General features: G+C 40.0%; 1 protein-coding gene across 4 annotated transcripts in view; it reads left to right on the forward strand.

Moving 5' to 3' along the window:
• Positions 1 to 18,675, forward strand: part of DLC1 (DLC1 Rho GTPase activating protein) — a 216,435-nt gene that overhangs the window by 177,834 nt on the left and 19,926 nt on the right. For all 4 annotated transcript variants that reach the window (XM_065696821.1, XM_065696829.1, XM_065696835.1 and 1 more), the window contains 2 exons: positions 12,099 to 12,170; positions 15,061 to 15,142. In XM_065696821.1, the coding sequence (XP_065552893.1) occupies positions 12,099 to 12,170; positions 15,061 to 15,142 (154 nt within the window). The remainder of the gene's footprint in view (positions 1 to 12,098; positions 12,171 to 15,060; positions 15,143 to 18,675) is intronic.

The raw sequence follows: 18,675 nt of genomic DNA on the forward strand, positions 1-18,675 counted from the left end.
AGTCGGGCAGTTTTCCGTTCCGTATCGCGCTCCCCTTCTTTGCAAACCGCCGCCGATGACAGACTTTCAGTATAGCTGTGAAGTTGTTGATCGATGCGTTGCCATTAGACTGATGAGCTCTATTGCCAGTCAGAGGCACTTACTATTGATACAACTACCTTTTTTTTTGTTTCTTTTTTTTTTTCTTCATCCGCCTCTTCACTTAGGGAAAATGAGAGCGCTGAAGAAATAACAGACTACACTATGTATTTAACTAGGTCAGAAAGTTTGCCTGATGTGTCATAGTACTTAACGCATGTGAAAGACAGGAATGCCCCTTTACCTTAGCCAGCCATTATAGATGCTTTTATATTTTTACAGGAGTAAATGCGATCTGTTTGAATTGCTCTGCCCCGATCAGGAAATTTCCAGCAGCAAATCAGTATCAATGCTGTGAGTCAGATTATGCTTTAAGGCTGTTTGTAGTGGACTTAAGATAATAGACAAGCAGATTTCATACGAGTTTCTGAGTATGAATCTACCAACAGTTCAGTGCCAGACTGATTAAGCATCAGTCTGGCAGCCAGGCTATTGCCGGCTGACAGCACATGGAGTTGGTGTGGAACTGGACACATCTGTTAATTCCACAGCTGTAGACTTTTATCTTGTCTTCCAGGTATCCTTACTGATGTCCTGTAGGCATCTTTATCTACATCTACAGTGGGAGCAGCAAAAAAGAGAAAGGCTGAGGTGGCCAGGAAGTGTGTGATCAGTGTCTCTTGAGCAAATGGTTTTGGGTTACTACTTTAGTTTGCCTGTGAGATCCTGATTAGGGCTGAGATTCTTCAACTATGGAACATAGTATATGCAAAAGAAGATGTAGATACTGTTTTGAGAAGATTCTTTTCATCTGCAAGTTCAGAGAAATCAAAGCATTTGGAGCAACTTTTTGTAACCTCCAGGACTTCCTGATCTCTTTATCTTCTTTTAAAATAACTTGCTTTGCTAATTGATTTTTTTTTTCAATCAGAAGGAAGTGCAGAAAGATTATTTTAAACAGAAGCATTTTAAAAGGATTTAAAAGAGGATTATTTTAAACACCATGGAGCTACTGTTAAGTTTCATTTTTAAGCAGTAATTAAAGGCAAGAATATGTCTTTTCATGTTTTTATTTGAGTTTTAAATCTCTCAATAGATTCGGTCCAGCATTTTTAAGTCTTGAGTCAGGGTCTTTCCAGGCAGCTCTGCAACTGCCCTTGCTGGGCCAGAGAGGAATACCGATGCTAGTCATGGAAACTCCCAAGTACCCTTTGTATTTTGCCTCAGGTGGGTGCAGGAAAAAGGTACTGCAGTTGTCCTCATGCACTGATCTCGAATGTTTATATTAGGATTCCTAGAAGAAGGAGATGAGAGGTGGCTTGATTTTTCTTTCTGGTTCTTCTAATTCATTACATTCTAGGCAATGGTTTGTTTGAGGCATGTGAATTTATGAGCTCTGCAAATATTTAGAGATGCAGATTGAAAGATAAAGGTTTTTTTTTTTTTTTTCTGGTCAGAATACCACAGTATGTTATGTCTGGTCTTCTTGAGAGGTTCAGGCTTCTTTTCCAATTCCCCTCTGACTGGAGCTCTGCTATTGGCTTCAGTATAAACACAACTGCACCCTTGTCTGGTTAAAAGGAGATGGAGGAAGAGAACGCATGTGTTTAACAGGATGGTCCTGTACTGTAAACAAGTGCTTTTCATGCTTAACTATCCTTCCTAGCAACAGGAAGAAGGAAATGAGGCTATGCAAAAGGACCCTGACACATTTCAGACAATGCCAGACCCACCCTAGCATTCATACAGTATAGCCAGAAGACTTGGGGAAATAAAAATAACTTCAGATGTTTCCCCTTCCTTCTTGTGCATATTACAGAAATATAGCAATTGAATGATCTGCAGTTCACAGAAAACGTGCTGGCTTGATCTCCACTAAGTAAAGATATGATGCTCCTGTATAATTTATATATATTCATTGAATGTTCTGCTTACAGTCTGATCCTCAGTGTTCCAGGGCAAATGAATTACGAAACACCGTATCCTCTCTAGTGATGTAGTGAGTGTAGATATCCCACAAGTTTTGTAATTTCAGCAATTCCAGGTGTATTTATTGCTTGTAACTATGCTATCAGTAATTCTGACTGGTGCAGGGTATCAGGATTGCCTTGCATATTTTTCGTTTCCAAATTTTTTTCCGTTTTTTTTTTTTTTTTTTTTAATTTTCTCTTCTATTTCCCCCTGCCCCTTCCCCTCTTTTAAGGATAAAACAAAGTCTGTTTTCCAGCAGTGATGATAAAGTCTCATGAAAGGGGTGCAGGATTGTGCTGTGATTTGAGCTTTCTGGTTCTTTTCACTGGACACTTACTCTGCTGTACTTGCTGACACTGAGTACAATGCTACCCCGCACAGCATACCTTTGGAATCAGTAGGTCTGTTAGCTTAATACACCGTTGACATAACTGGTAGAAGTAAAGTCAAGAATGACTTAACTGCCTAGCTTTAATTCACTTGAGTTTCATTATCTGGAAGTTACAGGTAATACTACTTACATTTCTGAAGTACTTTGGTTTCTTTAGAAGAGTGTGATAAACATTATTATTTGTTAGGATTAATATTCTGTCAAATACTGTCTAGTATTTGTTTCGCTAGGGAAAGACTGTGCTAGATGAGATTGGATCAGGAAAAAATGGTATCTGATCTCTCTTCTAATGAAGACAGAATATGATGGCTCATTTATTTCTCATGGGGACATTTTCTTAACGTCCAGAATGGTGTAAAATTCCTCAAATTTGGTTTAAAACATATTTATTTTAAATTTGTCTAAATCTCTTTGTTCAAATGTGCATCTCGGTCTGTGCAAAGAACACTTCCTGGGGAGACGCATGAAAGATGTTTGCTGAAGCCACAGCTTGACCTTCCCAGACCTATTCTTGTCATCTACTGAAGATGAGGATTAAGAAAAATACTCCCTCCTCCATTCTTGCATTTTGGGGATGTTCTTTCTGTGATCCTGTGGACCCACAGAACTGGATTCTCTGCTGGCCACCTTTCCCTCTGTTCTCCATATGTGTCTCTGAGAACAGATTTCCTGTGCGTTACAAGAAACTTTCCAGTGTGAACCACCATAAGTTCCCTTCTTTCCATACATAGTCTCTGCTTTCCTTTGCAGTACTACCATTGCTCTGTTGTATCTAGACCATTCTCTCAAGGTGTGACCATTAGATCGAGTACTGAGAAAAACATTTTCAAGTGTGAAATACCACAGACAGAATACTGGAAATGGAAAGTTCATAGTAATATTTGCTTTGGGACAATCCAGGTTTGTGTCTTTAGTTCTGATTTAGGGAAAGAGGCATTCAGCTGGGAGACTACCAGCTTTATGCTGGGCTGTTTCAATGCAATGGTATTTTGTAGTGTTGTATCATCCACACAGGGTGCAGTTTATTGGGTGCCAATAAGTGAAGGCACTAAATGGTTAGGATGCAAAGGTAGACTTTCTTACGTATAGTTCTTCCTATGTGTGTGAATGGTTTTAAGGTTGAGGCTTAACAAGCTAGAAGTAACTGTATAAAATCTACTTTCTTCTGTATGAACCATTGAGACAGCTCATATAATCTCTTACATAATTATTATTTCCTGGATCTGAACAGATAGACCAGACTTTCGGCAGTTTTAGAGGAAGTATATCTGGCACGCAAGATCTGCTCACTTTTGCTTCCCTCAGAAGCTCTATGAACCTTTCATTTGAGCTTTGCACACAGTAGGCAAGACACAGTGGTTACAGACAGGGTACAATGGGACAATATTAATCCTGGGCTTGGGAGTAGCAATGGTTAATGTTTGCCCTTCAGTATGTTCTTAAGGTTCATTCTAAGCAAGTAATTTCTGAGAGAAGGTTAAAGTCATCTTCTGATCCCCAGTGTGTGGAGGAGGATTCATTTTGCACTCTGGAATCTGTCAACATGACCTCTTTCAGAGGATTTGACTAACTGCTTTCTTTGCCCCAAATAATCCTCTTCCAAGACCACCCTGTGTTAATCAGGCCAGATAAATAACCCACGTGCCCAATTATTTCTTATGGGTTTTTTTAAAGTCAGTTGACATCTTCTTCCTCTTCATCTGTGAAACTTCTTGAAAACGAATGGGAGACGACCATATTTAATCTGTAAAAAGAATTCTTGGGCAGGAAAACTACTATATGAAGCTTCATTTTTCTGTTTAAACAAAGTTAGTTTTTAACTGTAGATTGTGTTTTTTAAATTCCTTTCTTAATCATCGTGTATATGCTCAAAATGCAAAAAGAAAAAAAAAAAAAGAAAAAAAAATCCAAACCAATCCCATATTGGAATAAATTATCCAGATTTGCTGTGTAAACCAGGAGTTGTGATGGTTCTTTTGTGTTCTAGAACATGCTTTCCCAAAGTCTTAGGAACAAATTAGGAAGTAATGCAGCTAACTTTGGGCAGTTAGAAGCATATTTAATAGTGTGAAAATAAGCAGTAATTGCAGTCCAATACAGAGTGTACAGGGAAAGTGCTTGACAGAGACACAGGGAACATCCTTTGTTCCAGTACCCTTGTATTGAATCCTGAAATGGTGCTGATTTGATGCATTTTGAAGTGTTAACAATTGCTCCAGGTCCTTTTGACAGAGGAGAGGACCACTTGCCAGCCAGGGCATGCTTGGGGTGCTGGTGGTTGTGCTCTCTCTGCCCTCCTGCCATCAGGCACTGGTCCTTCCTTGTGCTCTCATGAAAACCTAGGCTGCTCCTGGTGTTTGGGAAGGGGCTTACAACACAACTGGGCTAACTGAAATCAAAAGTCTCATTTAAAATATTTTTGGGGTAAAAATAATGAGAACTGAGTCTGATCCCCTTTCTTCCTGAAAAAGATTATTGCTGGGGTTTAGAGACCCATGCATCCATGTTGGGAAAGGCTTAATTCCTCTGAAATTCATGGAGGCTCCCATTGATTTCAGCAAGTGTTGGCTCAATCCCTAACAATTTTACGTATTTTCAACAAATGCTGTGTCTCATGTTAAGTTTTGAGCTGAAGAACTTTAGAAGTGATTTTGGTATGCTGAAGTCTGTGAAAAGGAGATCCGCGTTAATTAGATTTTGGTTCACAAAAGCGGTATTGTGTTTCCTGTGCTAGCCAAGAGGATTGGTGAGCAATTAAAACTACTGTCTTGCGTAATTTAGTACAGTTGGTAGGGAGAGAAAACACATACAGCCAACATACACCTATTTTGGAAACCAGTCACATGTATTTTATGTCTTTATTTATTTTGCTTTCATCATTAAGGGAATAAACAAACCTAAAACCCCATCAGTGGAAGTAAGCCGTTTGCTCTTTCAGAAAGCTCTGCTGGCAAAAAACTGGTGTTTAAGCTTCCTGATTTTTTCTGAAAAAATATCAATATATGATCTTAAACATCTGTTTCCTTACTACTTCTTCATCTGTTCCCACACAAATTCCAAACATACTCTGTTTCTTCTCCCAGCGTCCTGTGGTTTATACATACCATCGGCAGCATAGTTACTGTCTTGCTGCAAGGCTCCACAATCTGGAAAAGCCAATTCCGTGTTTAACCCAAAGCCAGCAGGAACACAAGGAGAGTGTTTCTTCAGTCATCACCATACAGTTGGGAAATATTTGAGTTAGATTCCCCTCCACCACCTCTTTCTAGGCTATTTATGACTAGAAAGCAGTATATATATTTGGTGTCACATATGCTTTATTTCAAGAACTTGTGGCTTTTTCCTCCAGAAAGCTTTTTGTAAGAAATACTTTCTTAGAATTATGCGTGCATCCCTATCAGCTTCAATTAACTGTTAAGGCAGGCAGTGTTAAGTGGAGATCACAGCATGCATCGTTTGACTAGGAAGGTAAATTAAAGCACCATGAAATACAGGAGCACACCAGAAAAAGCAGCTGCTGTTGCAAAATGAAAGTTGCACTTTAAAGGTGAAAGGATAAAAGAGACCCTCTCAGGAAGGTTGTTGGTTTTCACTTCCAAATCTGCAAGGTTGTTATCAGTTCAAAAGCCATACTTATTGGACTTACTGGTTCTTCCAGAAATGAATCCTCTGTGGGCTGAATGTCTCAGACTAATATTTTGGGGTAGTTGTATAAGATTAGATTGTTCTTTTAGAAGAAGAAGATTCCAAACATGTTAGAAATTTGCCAGGAGCTTTTAATGGGATTTTGAGAATTCTCTGTCTTTTAGTGGTTGAGCATTTATTGACAAACATATCAAGTTTCAGCATTTGAGGGCATTATCCTTATAAAATGCTGTTCTTCATTAATTCCAATTTTGCTTTCTGTGGTCCTTGCTACATGCTGCTTTCTTGATAGGTGTGGAGCTCTAAGTTAATGATACTGCCTGAGGAATATTTACTATATAAGTTTGAGTAAAAACAGACCTATGAGAAGGAATTTAATTATTTTCAAGCTACAGTCGCGTATCTTCAAAGTGAAAACCATCTGAGGCCATGGACACATAGCAGGCTAACTCCTAGGAAGTCATCCTGTCCCAACTTTAAAGGGCTGCAGGCATATGACATTGCACAGAACTGATTTATCATTTTCTGTGCCTGCCCTGCTCGTTTGTAGACAGCTGCCGTAGTGCAGTTTTTCCCCGGTTTGTCTCAGGTTTCACATCCGTATTCATTTATCTGTAGACTGAGTGGTTGGATAGTGTGATCAAGTCTAGTGGGGGCACCACAAATCACATGTCAGGGATGTAATTCAGGCACTTGGAAAAATGATTTCTTGTACTTGGGCAGCGGAATTTTATCCAGGAACGCGTATTTCTTGTATATACCACAGCTGGTCTTTAAAAGTATGAGCCTGAATGATCTCGAGGTGCTTAATAGCTCAGGACAGTGTTTCAGAGTTGAACACAAATTTTGCAAAGCACCAGAAATTTCCAGGTGACACGATACCTAGGGGCAGGCAATTTCTGATGCAGACAGCAGAAGAGGATGAGCTCCTGAGCATGCAAGCCCTTTCGCAGCCATTACGCTGGAGCATCAGTCCTGGGTGGCAAAGTATCCTCTTCGTGCTCCATCTGTTCAGGTAGTTCACAGAATCACAGAATCACAGAATCCCAAGGGTTGGAAGGGACCTAAAAAGATCATCTAGTCCAACCCCCCTGCAAGAGCAGGGTAACCTACAGTACATCACACAGGAACTTGTCCAGGCGTTTTATGCATTACAAGTGGGTCATCTCTAGTATTCATGGTGAGAAATGACATTCTCTGCGTTGCGTAGAAGACACTTTCTTGCAAGCTAATTCAGGAAGATAATTTTGTATATTTTTTTTTTCTTTTTCTCTTTTTTCCCCTGAAAAGGTCAAATTGTGAATTTCAACTAGAATGACCTGGTCAAAAATTCAGACCAAAAAGAACCCCAAACAATCCAGTTAAGTATGGCATTGGAGTGAGCCTTGAGCAAAGAAGCCCATTTTTGGCTGAAATTTGATTTTAACAGCTTTGATTTGACCAGTCTTGCTACAGATTTTTACAGTCTGCTCTCTTAACAGAGCCAAAAGGTAAGGCGAGTACAAGTGATGTGTGGAGGTGCTAATATGGCTATAAAGGTGTCTGTCTGAGTTGAGGCAAGAGGAAACAATCTGCTTGGGAGAACAGTTCATATGATGTTTAGCACCTAGGTGAAAATGGAGTGAGTGCATGACTGTGCAGAGACATATCTGCTTTGCACCTTCTCCTGAAGACCCTTGAAAGAGCTGGTGCTTAAGTTGCATGTTATTTCATGGAGACAAAAGGAAAGGAAGAATGGAAACAAATGATCTTGCTGCTCCTAGCTAGGCTGCTATCATTTTTTTCTGAGAGGGCATTACTGCAGCATCACACTGGGTTTTTTTATTTTCTATAGGAAGGAAGGTGTCATGCAGCAAAAGACTATAGACATCTTAAGAGTTTTGTCTTCTGCCATTGCAGTATCAAACAAGATGTGAATTGAGGTATTTTTGCCATGAGGTTTTTAAGTTGCAAACCTGCAAGACCAGAAACCAAGATTAACCAAAGTTAAACAAAAAAAGAAGTTTTCCATTTTCACTTACCAGTTTGGGGAAGAATTGGGTCCTCCTAACCCCCCAGGAAGTGGGTAAATAAGGACTAATGGTTCCCAACCACACACAAAAGGAACCTCTGCCCTTCACTTGAGCATGGAGGCCTGCTTTGTGAAGCAGACTAACAAATAAAGCTGTTTCCAATAAAAATTTCCTGTTTCCTCTTTAACACATTTGACTGCTGTTTGCTTACACAACACCAAGAATAAAGACTACATTGTACTCCTTTTTGGGGTTATTTTTGAGGGGTGGGTTATTGTTGTTGTTTTGTTTTACTTTCTACGAGATTTTCTTGTGTATCTGGACATACAGAAATAATAGAGCAATTTCTTTCTTGCCAGTGGTTCTTCTGTACAAGAACCTCCTGCTGCTGGGGGAGGGCACAGGATGCACATCTGAAAAGCAGCACATACGTTTCTTGCCTGGAATGTATACTGAATTGTAGGTTATTGTAAAGGTTTTAACTGGCAAGTATGTTTGATTCAGAAAGGAAGTGGCACCGCAGGGATGGAGCAGGGAGGAGGGAGTGGGACCAGTGTCTTGCCTGCAGCAACTTATATCAGCTCAGCTGCAAGTCCTTCGATGGAAAGATGCTTTCACAGTGGGAAATTGCTTTGCATATAATGGCAGCTTAGTTGGGGCTGAAGCAGGGATTCCCTAAAATGGGTTGGAAAGCAATGTGGAGTTCCTCTGCAGGCTCCTCCCTGTGGCTCAGCTGGCCCCAGCCAAGCTTGGCAGTGAGTTCGTAGCTCAGGTAATGATGTGTAACCTTGGTCCCCTGGGAGACTGAGCAAAGGCTTCAGAGTTCCCTGTTCCTTCTAAAACTTTCTAGAAGTAGTGGGAAAATCTGACTTCAGAAGCTCTGTTCTTCCCTTGCCCCTTGTTATCCTGGTTGCCACTGATCCAGATGACAAGGACTTGCACATACTCCCGTGACCACCTGAATATGAAACCAGGAATCCCAGGGCTGATGCTGCTGAGCTGGAAGAAAAGCTGGAATTTGGAAAGTGTGGGAATGAGCTTTCTCCTCCAGTTTATTTTAAATGTTTTGGCCAGAACTTCAGGTTTAACTAATGCATTTTATTCTCAAAGGCAGATTCCAGTTAAGTTGTGCTCATTAACTTTTTACCTATAGAAGCTTTCAGCTGTTTAAGTTTGTATCTTTTATGTGAGGAAGCTTGTTCTGTGTACTCAGCTTTCTGTGTAGCCTGTTCCATGCACCCTGGGTGGGATTCTTTGGCTATATTTTGATCTGCCTGAATTTCATATACATACACAGTTGTGTTCATACTCTGGCTCCTCAGTAACCAGCCAGGTTGAGATGGAGAAGCTGGGTTGGAAATGACCCTTTTGGTCATGTGGTCACAGTGCATCAGTACAGATTAGGAGCCAGTTGGTTGGCCAGTTGGAGTTGAATGAAAGGGGCTGCTTTTTCAGGTCCTACCTGTGCTCCATCACCTGTACCCCTGCCATGTCCCTTTCTGACACATACCTTGGTGGATGGAGGTGACGCAGAGCTCTGACTGCAGGGGCCTTCCTGGCCCCTTCTTCAAGACAGCTCCTCAAGCCCCTCAGCCTTCCAAGGACTTGCAACAGGAGCCAGAGGCTAGAGCCATGGCTTTCCCAAAATGTTTGAGATGGGAATGGGGAAACTGCTGCTTTTAAACCCCTTGTGCTGTCCTGTACCCTGCCCTAGGCGTTTGCCTAGCCTAACTGATGAACAGGTGCACTGGTTTCTGTTATTCCCTGCAGTTCTTGTGGCCAACCAGGAATAACTCAGGTGTTTCACTGCATAGGTGGACTTCCTGGGGGATTCTCAAGGGTATTCTGAGAGCAAGTATGCTCGGAAAATCCCAAAGGCACCTGACACCTGGGTGCCCATAAAAAACGTGTTCCACATAACTTGCATGTATATTTGCAGAAAAGACACACAAAGGTTCTACAGAGAACCTTAAAAGAAGTCTGATAACTGCATATTCAGAATTTTCTAGCTCTAGAAGTATTTTACAGGACATACACCTGGGGTGCTCAGTAAAGGACCTGTGAAAAATATTTAAGCACATTTAAGAGTCCCTGTGGTGGTTAGGAATCTGGTGCTTTTGTCAGTTGCACTACAAGCACCTATCTGCATTTTTAGGTAAATGCTGGTTATTGGGATTGGGTTGGGGGTTTTTTGCAGTTTTAAGTCAAGTAAAATTGTCATTCAGTCCAGACATTTCTGCAGCATGTGATCTGTAACATCATGCATTTTATTTTAAGTAATCTTAAAAGTTAATTGCAGATTTTTTTTTACTTTAGTATTTTCATTGCTTCCGAGATAGCAATATTGCGTTGTCTGCTCTTGCTTTAGCAGGACAAGTTTTAAATATATTTTTTTCTTTTTCTTTATTAACTTTTTCATATTTTTCCTTAGGATACTGAATTTAAGGTACTACTTTAAGCAAAGCTTTACAATCGGTTGCAATTGGAATTGAAGAATGTTTTTCCTTAATGAGTACCTAAGTCAATGAGTTTGTACGTGCTTGTTCTCATGTGGTCCCATAACCCAAAGGTGAGGCAAACACAAGTTACACAAATGCCTGCCTGTCCTGACTTCAGCAAAAGTGGATTTTTAGGTGTTTATTTATCTGGAATGTTGTGCTTTGGCTCACCTTAACCTCTTGGTTTGGGTATGTATCTTAGTAAAGTATTCTGGCAAAGCACAAATATTTTAACCCTGTTGTAGCAATTTGGAAAACTAGAGGGGGATTGCCATCATTTTGGAGGTGGTGAAAGGTGCCTGCAGTTTCATCTGATTTTAATTGTGTGCCTGTATCTCCCTGGGAACATTTTGTAATGTGCCAGAATCTTGAGATGTTTTACTTATGTTCAGCTGTTCACTGCTCTCAATGCAGTAACTTGTATTATGGGCAGTTCTGAGGAAAAAAAAACCCTTTGTGCATAGTTTCTGCAGCAGGTAGCTATAGGATCATCTTCAAGTAGGTGGCAAAATTGTCTACTGAGTTGTATATAATGAAGCTTTTCTTTTCTGGTCCATCAAGAACAGTGAATGTAATCAAAGCCAGATGAACTGTAAGAGTTTCTGATTGCTCACTGTCTGTCTGACCAGCTCTGAGTAGGAAGCTAAATTCCCAGTAGCACTTTTTTGGATTTTTGGAACAAAATTAACCCAGTCCATTTCCTGAGCAATTAGAGAATATACTGTTGAACTTTTAGGTAATAAGGTAACATATTCCGTACTTCTGCTTGTGTTATGTAACAGATGATTTTGTGGACAATTTATTCACAGACTAATGTAACCCATGTTGAGAATGTTTCCTTACTTTTGGTGTCATGTATATTTATGTGAACAATTTCAGTTTGCAGCATGCTGTTTTGGGCAGTGTGAGGGAAAGTTAGCTGAATTACCTGTAATGTACCAAGTAACTCATAAATGTTGTGAAGACATCCAGTGAAACTAGGTTCATGTTGTAGTAAATGCGCACTCGAGTGAGCTGCAGTACAGTGTGCTTGTTGTTCTTGGGCTTGCGTCTATTAGTGCCATCTACATGACATTAAAGTGCACAGTATTACGAGCTTTACTAGGAATTTCTGTCAAGACAAAACAGTTGTGCCAAGAGAACCGTAAGATTTGTTAAACAAATGTTGCTCATGTTGATCATGGTGCTGGTTTCTCTAGCGTTAAGAAAATCTTTATGGAATAATCCATAACTCCTGCAGTTTTCATCTGTGCCTGTTTCTCTAATTATTAAAATGGTGAGCTGTTGATAAATCACAGATGAATGCTAGTGACTTTGCAGAATCTAGGGTATGTTTGATCATGAGAAGAAAAGCAAACTGGGCTAAGCAAACCTGTGTCTCAGTTCAAAGTTTCTAAATACCTTTGTGCTTATTTTGTAACGGTAGTATTAGAAGTGGTGGAGAGGAAGCTTTTGCTTTGCAGATCACTAATCAGAGGGTGTCTTGTTTCTGTCCTCTTCCAGAAATTGAGGCTAAGGAAGCTTGTGACTGGCTGCGGGCTGCCGGGTTCCCACAGTATGCACAGCTTTATGAAGGTAGGCACCCAAGCTTGCAGGTTGGTCAACCCTGTGTAATTTTTGAACAATAAGATGTAATATTCACCAATAAATGAGGTTCAGGCACTTAACTGAAGTGCCAGTATGTAAGATGACTTTCAGGAATCGCGCTGGTCTCTACTACCCACCACACACAGTGGTCTACCAAACCCAATGAGACCCTGAAGCACTCCTGGAGTTTTAAGCTTCTTCCAAGTTTGTTTTATTCTGAATCTTCCATATGTCCTTATAGCACAAATGTTATGTTAGCACCATGGTACATGCCGTGTAGTTAAAACACCAGTGAAGTATATTTTCATGAATGTGGTCATCCACTACTGCTGGTAGTCCAGCCATACAGAAACACAGACGCTGTGGCCAGCTCCACTAGCCAGCTCTTCTGATGGAGTAGAGGTAGGAAACTCTGCATCTGCATGGCTGCATCTGTACACCTCATGACTCACAAGTCCTGTGTGTTTTTTCAGAACAGTTTGAGTTGGTGTGAGACACAGGCTCACTATAAAGGGGAAAAAAGAACATACAAACCATTGTTGCACAGATGTGCAGCAGTTCCTCAAAAAGAATGCTGCCTCCTGCACTCATCCTTCTGTGGGATGGATTCACTTTGTGTGTCCACTTTTACAATGGTTTTGCTCAATTAAAACTGATATAGTCGTTGTCTCTCTAACCTACTAGGAACTTGCAGTTTTGGCATACAGTTCTTACACTCTGGTGCAGAATAACATGCAGAATTTTGTTTAAAGTGTGACATCCTTTTTATATATGTATGTTATTGTTCAGAAATTGCCACCACCACTTAATTTCACTACAATGCAAGTAATTTTATTATCTGCCTTTTTTATAAAACAAACTCCAGCTGCTGCTTGTAAGAATGAGCATAGAAGGTCCATTATTTACAGTGAGTAACTGTTGGAAATTACAGCAAATGCTGAGCTGACCTTCTTGAAAAATGATCTCGCTGAGCTTTGATTTGCAGCTGCATTGGCAATATGATATGGTAATAGCACTTTCAAAAGCAGCACTTGGTGAAACCTTTCTTCGCCTGTTTAGAAATAAAATTTTCTTTTATTATTTCCCTTCCTTTTCCCTTTTTTTATTTTTTTCCCCTTTTTTTGTGCTAATGGAGTTGCCAGGATTTTCTTGGGATGCAGAGCCGGGACTGTACTTTCAGTCTTTGTTACAACTTGGAGACGAGACTCTCAGCTCAATATCTGGGCTTGTGGATTTCATGTTATGCTGAGCTGTAAATCCCCTAAGAAAGTAATTTAATTCAGAAAACATGTCCTAGCTGTGGTTACCATTGCCTTACCTCAAGACTCTAAACTTACATAGAGTTTCTAATGTTGGACCATGTCCTACATAACATCAAAAGGATTGCAGAGGTGAGAGCAAGGCTAGCCATGGCCATTGAAAAGACAGCTGTCCTTATAGCAAAAGAATATACCATTGTCCTTTGCAAGCCCCTCTGGCAGCAGCAGCAGCAGCAATAACAACAAAAACAGCAGCAGCATTTAAAAAGCATAAAAAAAAAATGGGCTCGTGCAGACTGTCAACTTCTTCAAGTCACTTCTCTTACTCAGGTTCTCCCATGTTTTCTTGTGGGCATTCTAAGGTACTAACTTTCTCAGTGGAAAAGGTTACAGCAGCACTGGTGAAAAACACCAGCTGGATGTGCTCACCCTCTTTACTTGCACCTTGGACTTTAAAATAGTGAAAGGAAGACCCATGAATCAACTGGGTATAGTGTAAGAGTTCTGAAAAGTCACCTATATGGAGAGGTCCAACACAGTACACATCTAAAATGGAGATTAATCAGTGAACCTTTGTCAGTTACTTTGCTGAAACTGCAGTTTTCTATAGAAGAGACAGAATTTCTTGCTTTTTGCAGACTATGTCAGATTTTTTTTGTTCCAGAGGCGAAATCAGGACAGATAGTTCATTTGAGACATTATCTATTGGTATAGAAAACCCAGAATGTTAACTAACTTTTCACAAATCAACACCGTTCCTATTCTTTTCATAATTTCAGCTCATTCTTTCCCAGTCTCTGGAAATTTAAGTATTTTAGAGACAATCACTTGGACCAGGAAAGTTGTTTGCAGCTACAGCAATGTACTTGTAGTTTGTGTTGCTGTGTACCCTGAACACCCGGCTTTGGTGGGAGTTTCAGCTGTGCAAGGAATGCCGGATCAGGACCTGTATGACAGTCAGGAATCTGTGGAGGACAGTAAATAATATATATGTGGCTGCTGCTTCAGAGCTGTAGTAAATTTTCAGCTATCTGCCAACAGTTTCCTCCCCCCTCACTCTCTCAGTTGTTTACCTAAATAATCTCCTAAGGAGAGGAGGCGGCATGGACTCTGTGCAGCTCGTCTTGCTTTCATTTCAGTCCATATCTCATTAAAGTTGTAACAGTGTCAAATTTTTAAATGGCTCGATTAACAGCCAAGGAGATTCAGTTTTTCACTCTTTTCCAGAGATTTGGGTTTACTGACCTCTTTTCTTTAATATGAGATACTAGTACTTTGATGGAGACTGCATATTTGTTTTAAATAAAGCTAGCCTGAGTCAATTTAAGCATCTGATGTTGGATAGGGAGCTCACATTTTCCTCTTTGCCATTGTTTCATCTCCGCTTTGCTCATTTTTCCTTCATTTTGCATACAGACTTTCAGTTACGAAAGCTGCATGTCAAACCTTGTATATGAAAAGAAAGCATCTGTGGCACTGGAGGTGAGAGCATGTGTTTAACTGAGAAGTGCCGATCACTGGCATCTCAGTGAGCTAAACTGGAGGCAGCTGGTTGTTCTGAAATAACTCACCGCTGGGAATAAGGGTCGTTTTGATTCCATCTGTCTCTATTCCTGCAGATCTCCTTTTTCCAATTGACATCGCTCTAGTCAAGCGAGAGCATGACTTTCTGGACAGAGATGCTATTGAGGCCTTATGCAGGTAGGTAAAAAAAAATCACACTGCGTTTTGAAACAAACCCCTTAGTGTAATGAAAAGGATAACCTGAGAAGAGCATAACCTCAACTGAATTATGTACCAGTAAATGACCATTTGCTTGAGACCTTTAAATTATCCACTGTCAGTATATGTGTTTTACTGGAATAATATATTGGCCTAAATAATGTTTGGGATCTTACTTAAAACAAAGTTGGGAGGAAAGTGGCAGCGGCTATTTGTGACAGGTATCCCACAGGCATACCTTAATTGGTTTTCATTACTAATCCCCAAATTAGTTAGGCATGTTCAAGCAGAACCATGTTGGCTACAGTCATCTGCACGTAGAATTGTAGCATTAGTTCTCACACAGGAACTGGTTTTTTGGGAGCAGTATTAGCCAAACAGTGCTGCTGCGCTCTGCGTATTCTCCTTTCTTACATTGGTGAGCAGCTATGTATACAAACAATGTATAGAAACCCTCATGCTGACCTCAGTGCATCACCCTGTGTGTACTGTGGTCACAAAGCATAGGTGTGGCTGAAAGGGATAATATGAGCAAATCCAATAGTTTATCACCACTGGAAAGATTACCTTGCCCTCAGCCACATGCTCCCATTACTTATCTCTGTTGTTGATGGGCTCCTTCCTTAACCCAATTCCACTCACTCACCTTGCAAATAAAGTGTCTGGACAGTCCTTTGCTGGGTTAGTAAATTAAATCAGCCCACGTGAAAGCATAATCAAGTTCAAGTAGGTGCAAAGGGTGGGACAGGATCCCGCAGCCAGCTGCAGGGGCAGGAGAAGGGATGGGTAGAGACAAAGAGGGAGCATGACTTGCCAGTTTGTGGCAGCATGTTTTTATAGAACAACAGCCTCAGCATTGCCAATTTTATCATGAAAGCAGTTGTGATGGCCCTATCTGACACTCATCCATCAGTTACCTCCTAGTTTGAGTCCATAATCCTAAATGGCAAAAACATGCCTTAGCTTCTTGTATCTCCTATTACCTATAAATAAGTGCAGTTTTCTGCCACAGTTCTTCAGTATGGCAGCTTTCCAAATTGCAAAATGGATGCTGTTGGATACTGCATGCGCGATGTCTGCAACTCTAAATGTCAGTCATTTTAATGAATTACAAAACTCTTTTAAGAAAGGCTTTAAGTTTATAGTGTTCTCATGCCAGCACTGCCATACTTGGAGGGGAAGGAGAGGGACTGGAATTCAAAGTTCTTCAGAAATATTTGCAGGATTTTCAGACTAAGAAAGCAGATTTGTTGCCCAGTCGTTATAAGGAAGAAACCTCTAGTGCTAAATTCACACTTGAGATGTGCCCTACTCAAGTGCAGGGCACCTATTCCACTGATGTTAAAATGTGATGCATCAGTGTGCTTATTTGTGGGCTCTGAAACTTGTGAAGTCATTGAACAGAAAGTGCAGCAATGTCAATAGATGCTGGTTCCCAGAAGCATGGTCTTCCTTTGCCAGGAAAACAAAATACAGTCAAACCAGCATATTTTGGACCTAGGGCTCTCATGTGAGAATACTTTCTAACCTGGGATTATTTATTTATATGGGAAAAAAAGGTATCAGATTTTTCCTCACTGGTGAAAGAAAGAATATGCCCTCCCTATATTTTTGAGATTTGCCACTATTGTGATTGATAAAAACAGCACTTTTTCTGAACGTAGAGGACAGTAAAAAGATCTGTTACCTATGAATGGAAGCTTATACTGTAAGCCTACTAATAAAGATGACCAAACCAAAATGATATGGATATATACATACATTGTGAAACTATGAAGTTGTTAATGTGCTCTAATTGAAAAATAACCCCTTTCTTTCATCTGCAAATTGTTTTCTGTGTAATAACCATGAGTCCACCAGTCTTACTGTAGCTTGAGACAAAGATTTTAAAGGCTGAAGTATATAATTTTGAAGCCTATGGCTTATATATCAGAGTTATCATTTACAAGATAACTTTAAAACTGAAGCTAAAGTTTTTCCAGAAGCATTTAGATCCTACCCAAAATAAAGCTGAAGTAATTCAGTTAACCATCTCAGATGTCTGTGTTTGGTTCCTTACCATTTTTGTTAAACAAAAGCAGTACATTATCACATTTCCACCTTTGGATTTATTTTTTTTCTGCATCTCCTCGTCTGATTTTGTAAAGCTCATTAAAAAACACAGAGGAGCCACATAGTTTGGAATGCTGCATTTCTGCCTGAAGCCTGGGTTTATTTTGACTCATGCCACGGTCAGTGTGTAAACAGTAAAGGAGTTTACTCAGGAAAAGACTTAGAGCTGTTTCACAACTGTGAGTCCATCACTGTTCCTTGACTGAAAATCAGAGTAGTTTTGGAGTTCCTTGCATTTTCAGCAGAGAGTAAATGAGCACTTCATGCAGTGGATGGTAACAAAATAGAAAAGTCATCTCTGCAGAGAATCTGCTTTCCTGTATAAGAACCAGTTCTGCCAGCAGTTCTACCTACCTTGTTCTAATTACTGCATGTGAAAAATTTGTTTTAAAAAGGCTGTAGAAATCACATTGACGGGGATTTAAGTTTGAAGCATTTTAAATGACAGTTTATGTCTGAACAGTATTGTAAATTATTATTTAATAATCTTACAAGTGTTAGCAGGAAAGCAAGTGTAACTTTAAAACCAGCGTATTAGTAAATGTTTTGCCAGATTCCTTTCTAAATGGAAAAGGTACCAGTATCCACCCCATTAAGGTTTTTCTGGAAAAATTTTAAGCAACAAGTGGGTAGAGACTTGAATTACAGAGAGAGCATATGGCACTTGGTAACAGTAGAAGGTAGATGGTTAAGAAATGTCATTTAGTGATCTTATCATGAAATGTTGGGTTAAAAATGTTAAGAGCAATGAGTAATTTGCTGGGATGCTTCATGTAGTGACTTAGCAAAGCACTGCTGGCCTTGGTTTTATAGGACTTTATGTAGATTAATGACTGGGAATTTATCTCCAGAGAATAACTGGCTGCATCATGCACTGATGAAACAAAGTACTGAAACATGCTTATGCTAAAGGTTGTTGCTAAGTACAAAATACATAGCAAGCCATGATGGAAATCCTGTTTAACCTCCTTACTCATAGCTAGAAAACTGCCATGCTATATATATGCAACAGGTTTCTTAAATCTTTTACCATCAGGACTTCTCATCCAAGAACCTGATTGTAATGGATTTGCATGAGCAGCATTCACTGCTTGTACCCTTTGGTTTGTAGAGTGCTGGCCTGCTTTGCAGGTTGAAATGTGCAGATGAACCCCAGGAGCCAGCGTAGAGGCTGTCTACTTCAGTGAGACAAGAAAGTTCATGTATCATTGATTAGTTACACGTATAATTGAGTTGGAGTTTGCCTTGTGAAAAGGAATCAATTTAAATCCATCAGGAAATATTTTAAACCTTACAGCTAGATCATACAGTTACTCAGATTGAAAATTGTCATTTGAAATGTGTAAATCTAACATTCTGCATTGCTGCAACTTTTCTTGGGTGCATGGGGTGAGAATTTT

Source organism: Lathamus discolor, chromosome 1, assembly GCF_037157495.1.
Source record: "Lathamus discolor isolate bLatDis1 chromosome 1, bLatDis1.hap1, whole genome shotgun sequence".
NCBI classification, from domain to species: domain Eukaryota; kingdom Metazoa; phylum Chordata; class Aves; order Psittaciformes; family Psittacidae; genus Lathamus; species Lathamus discolor.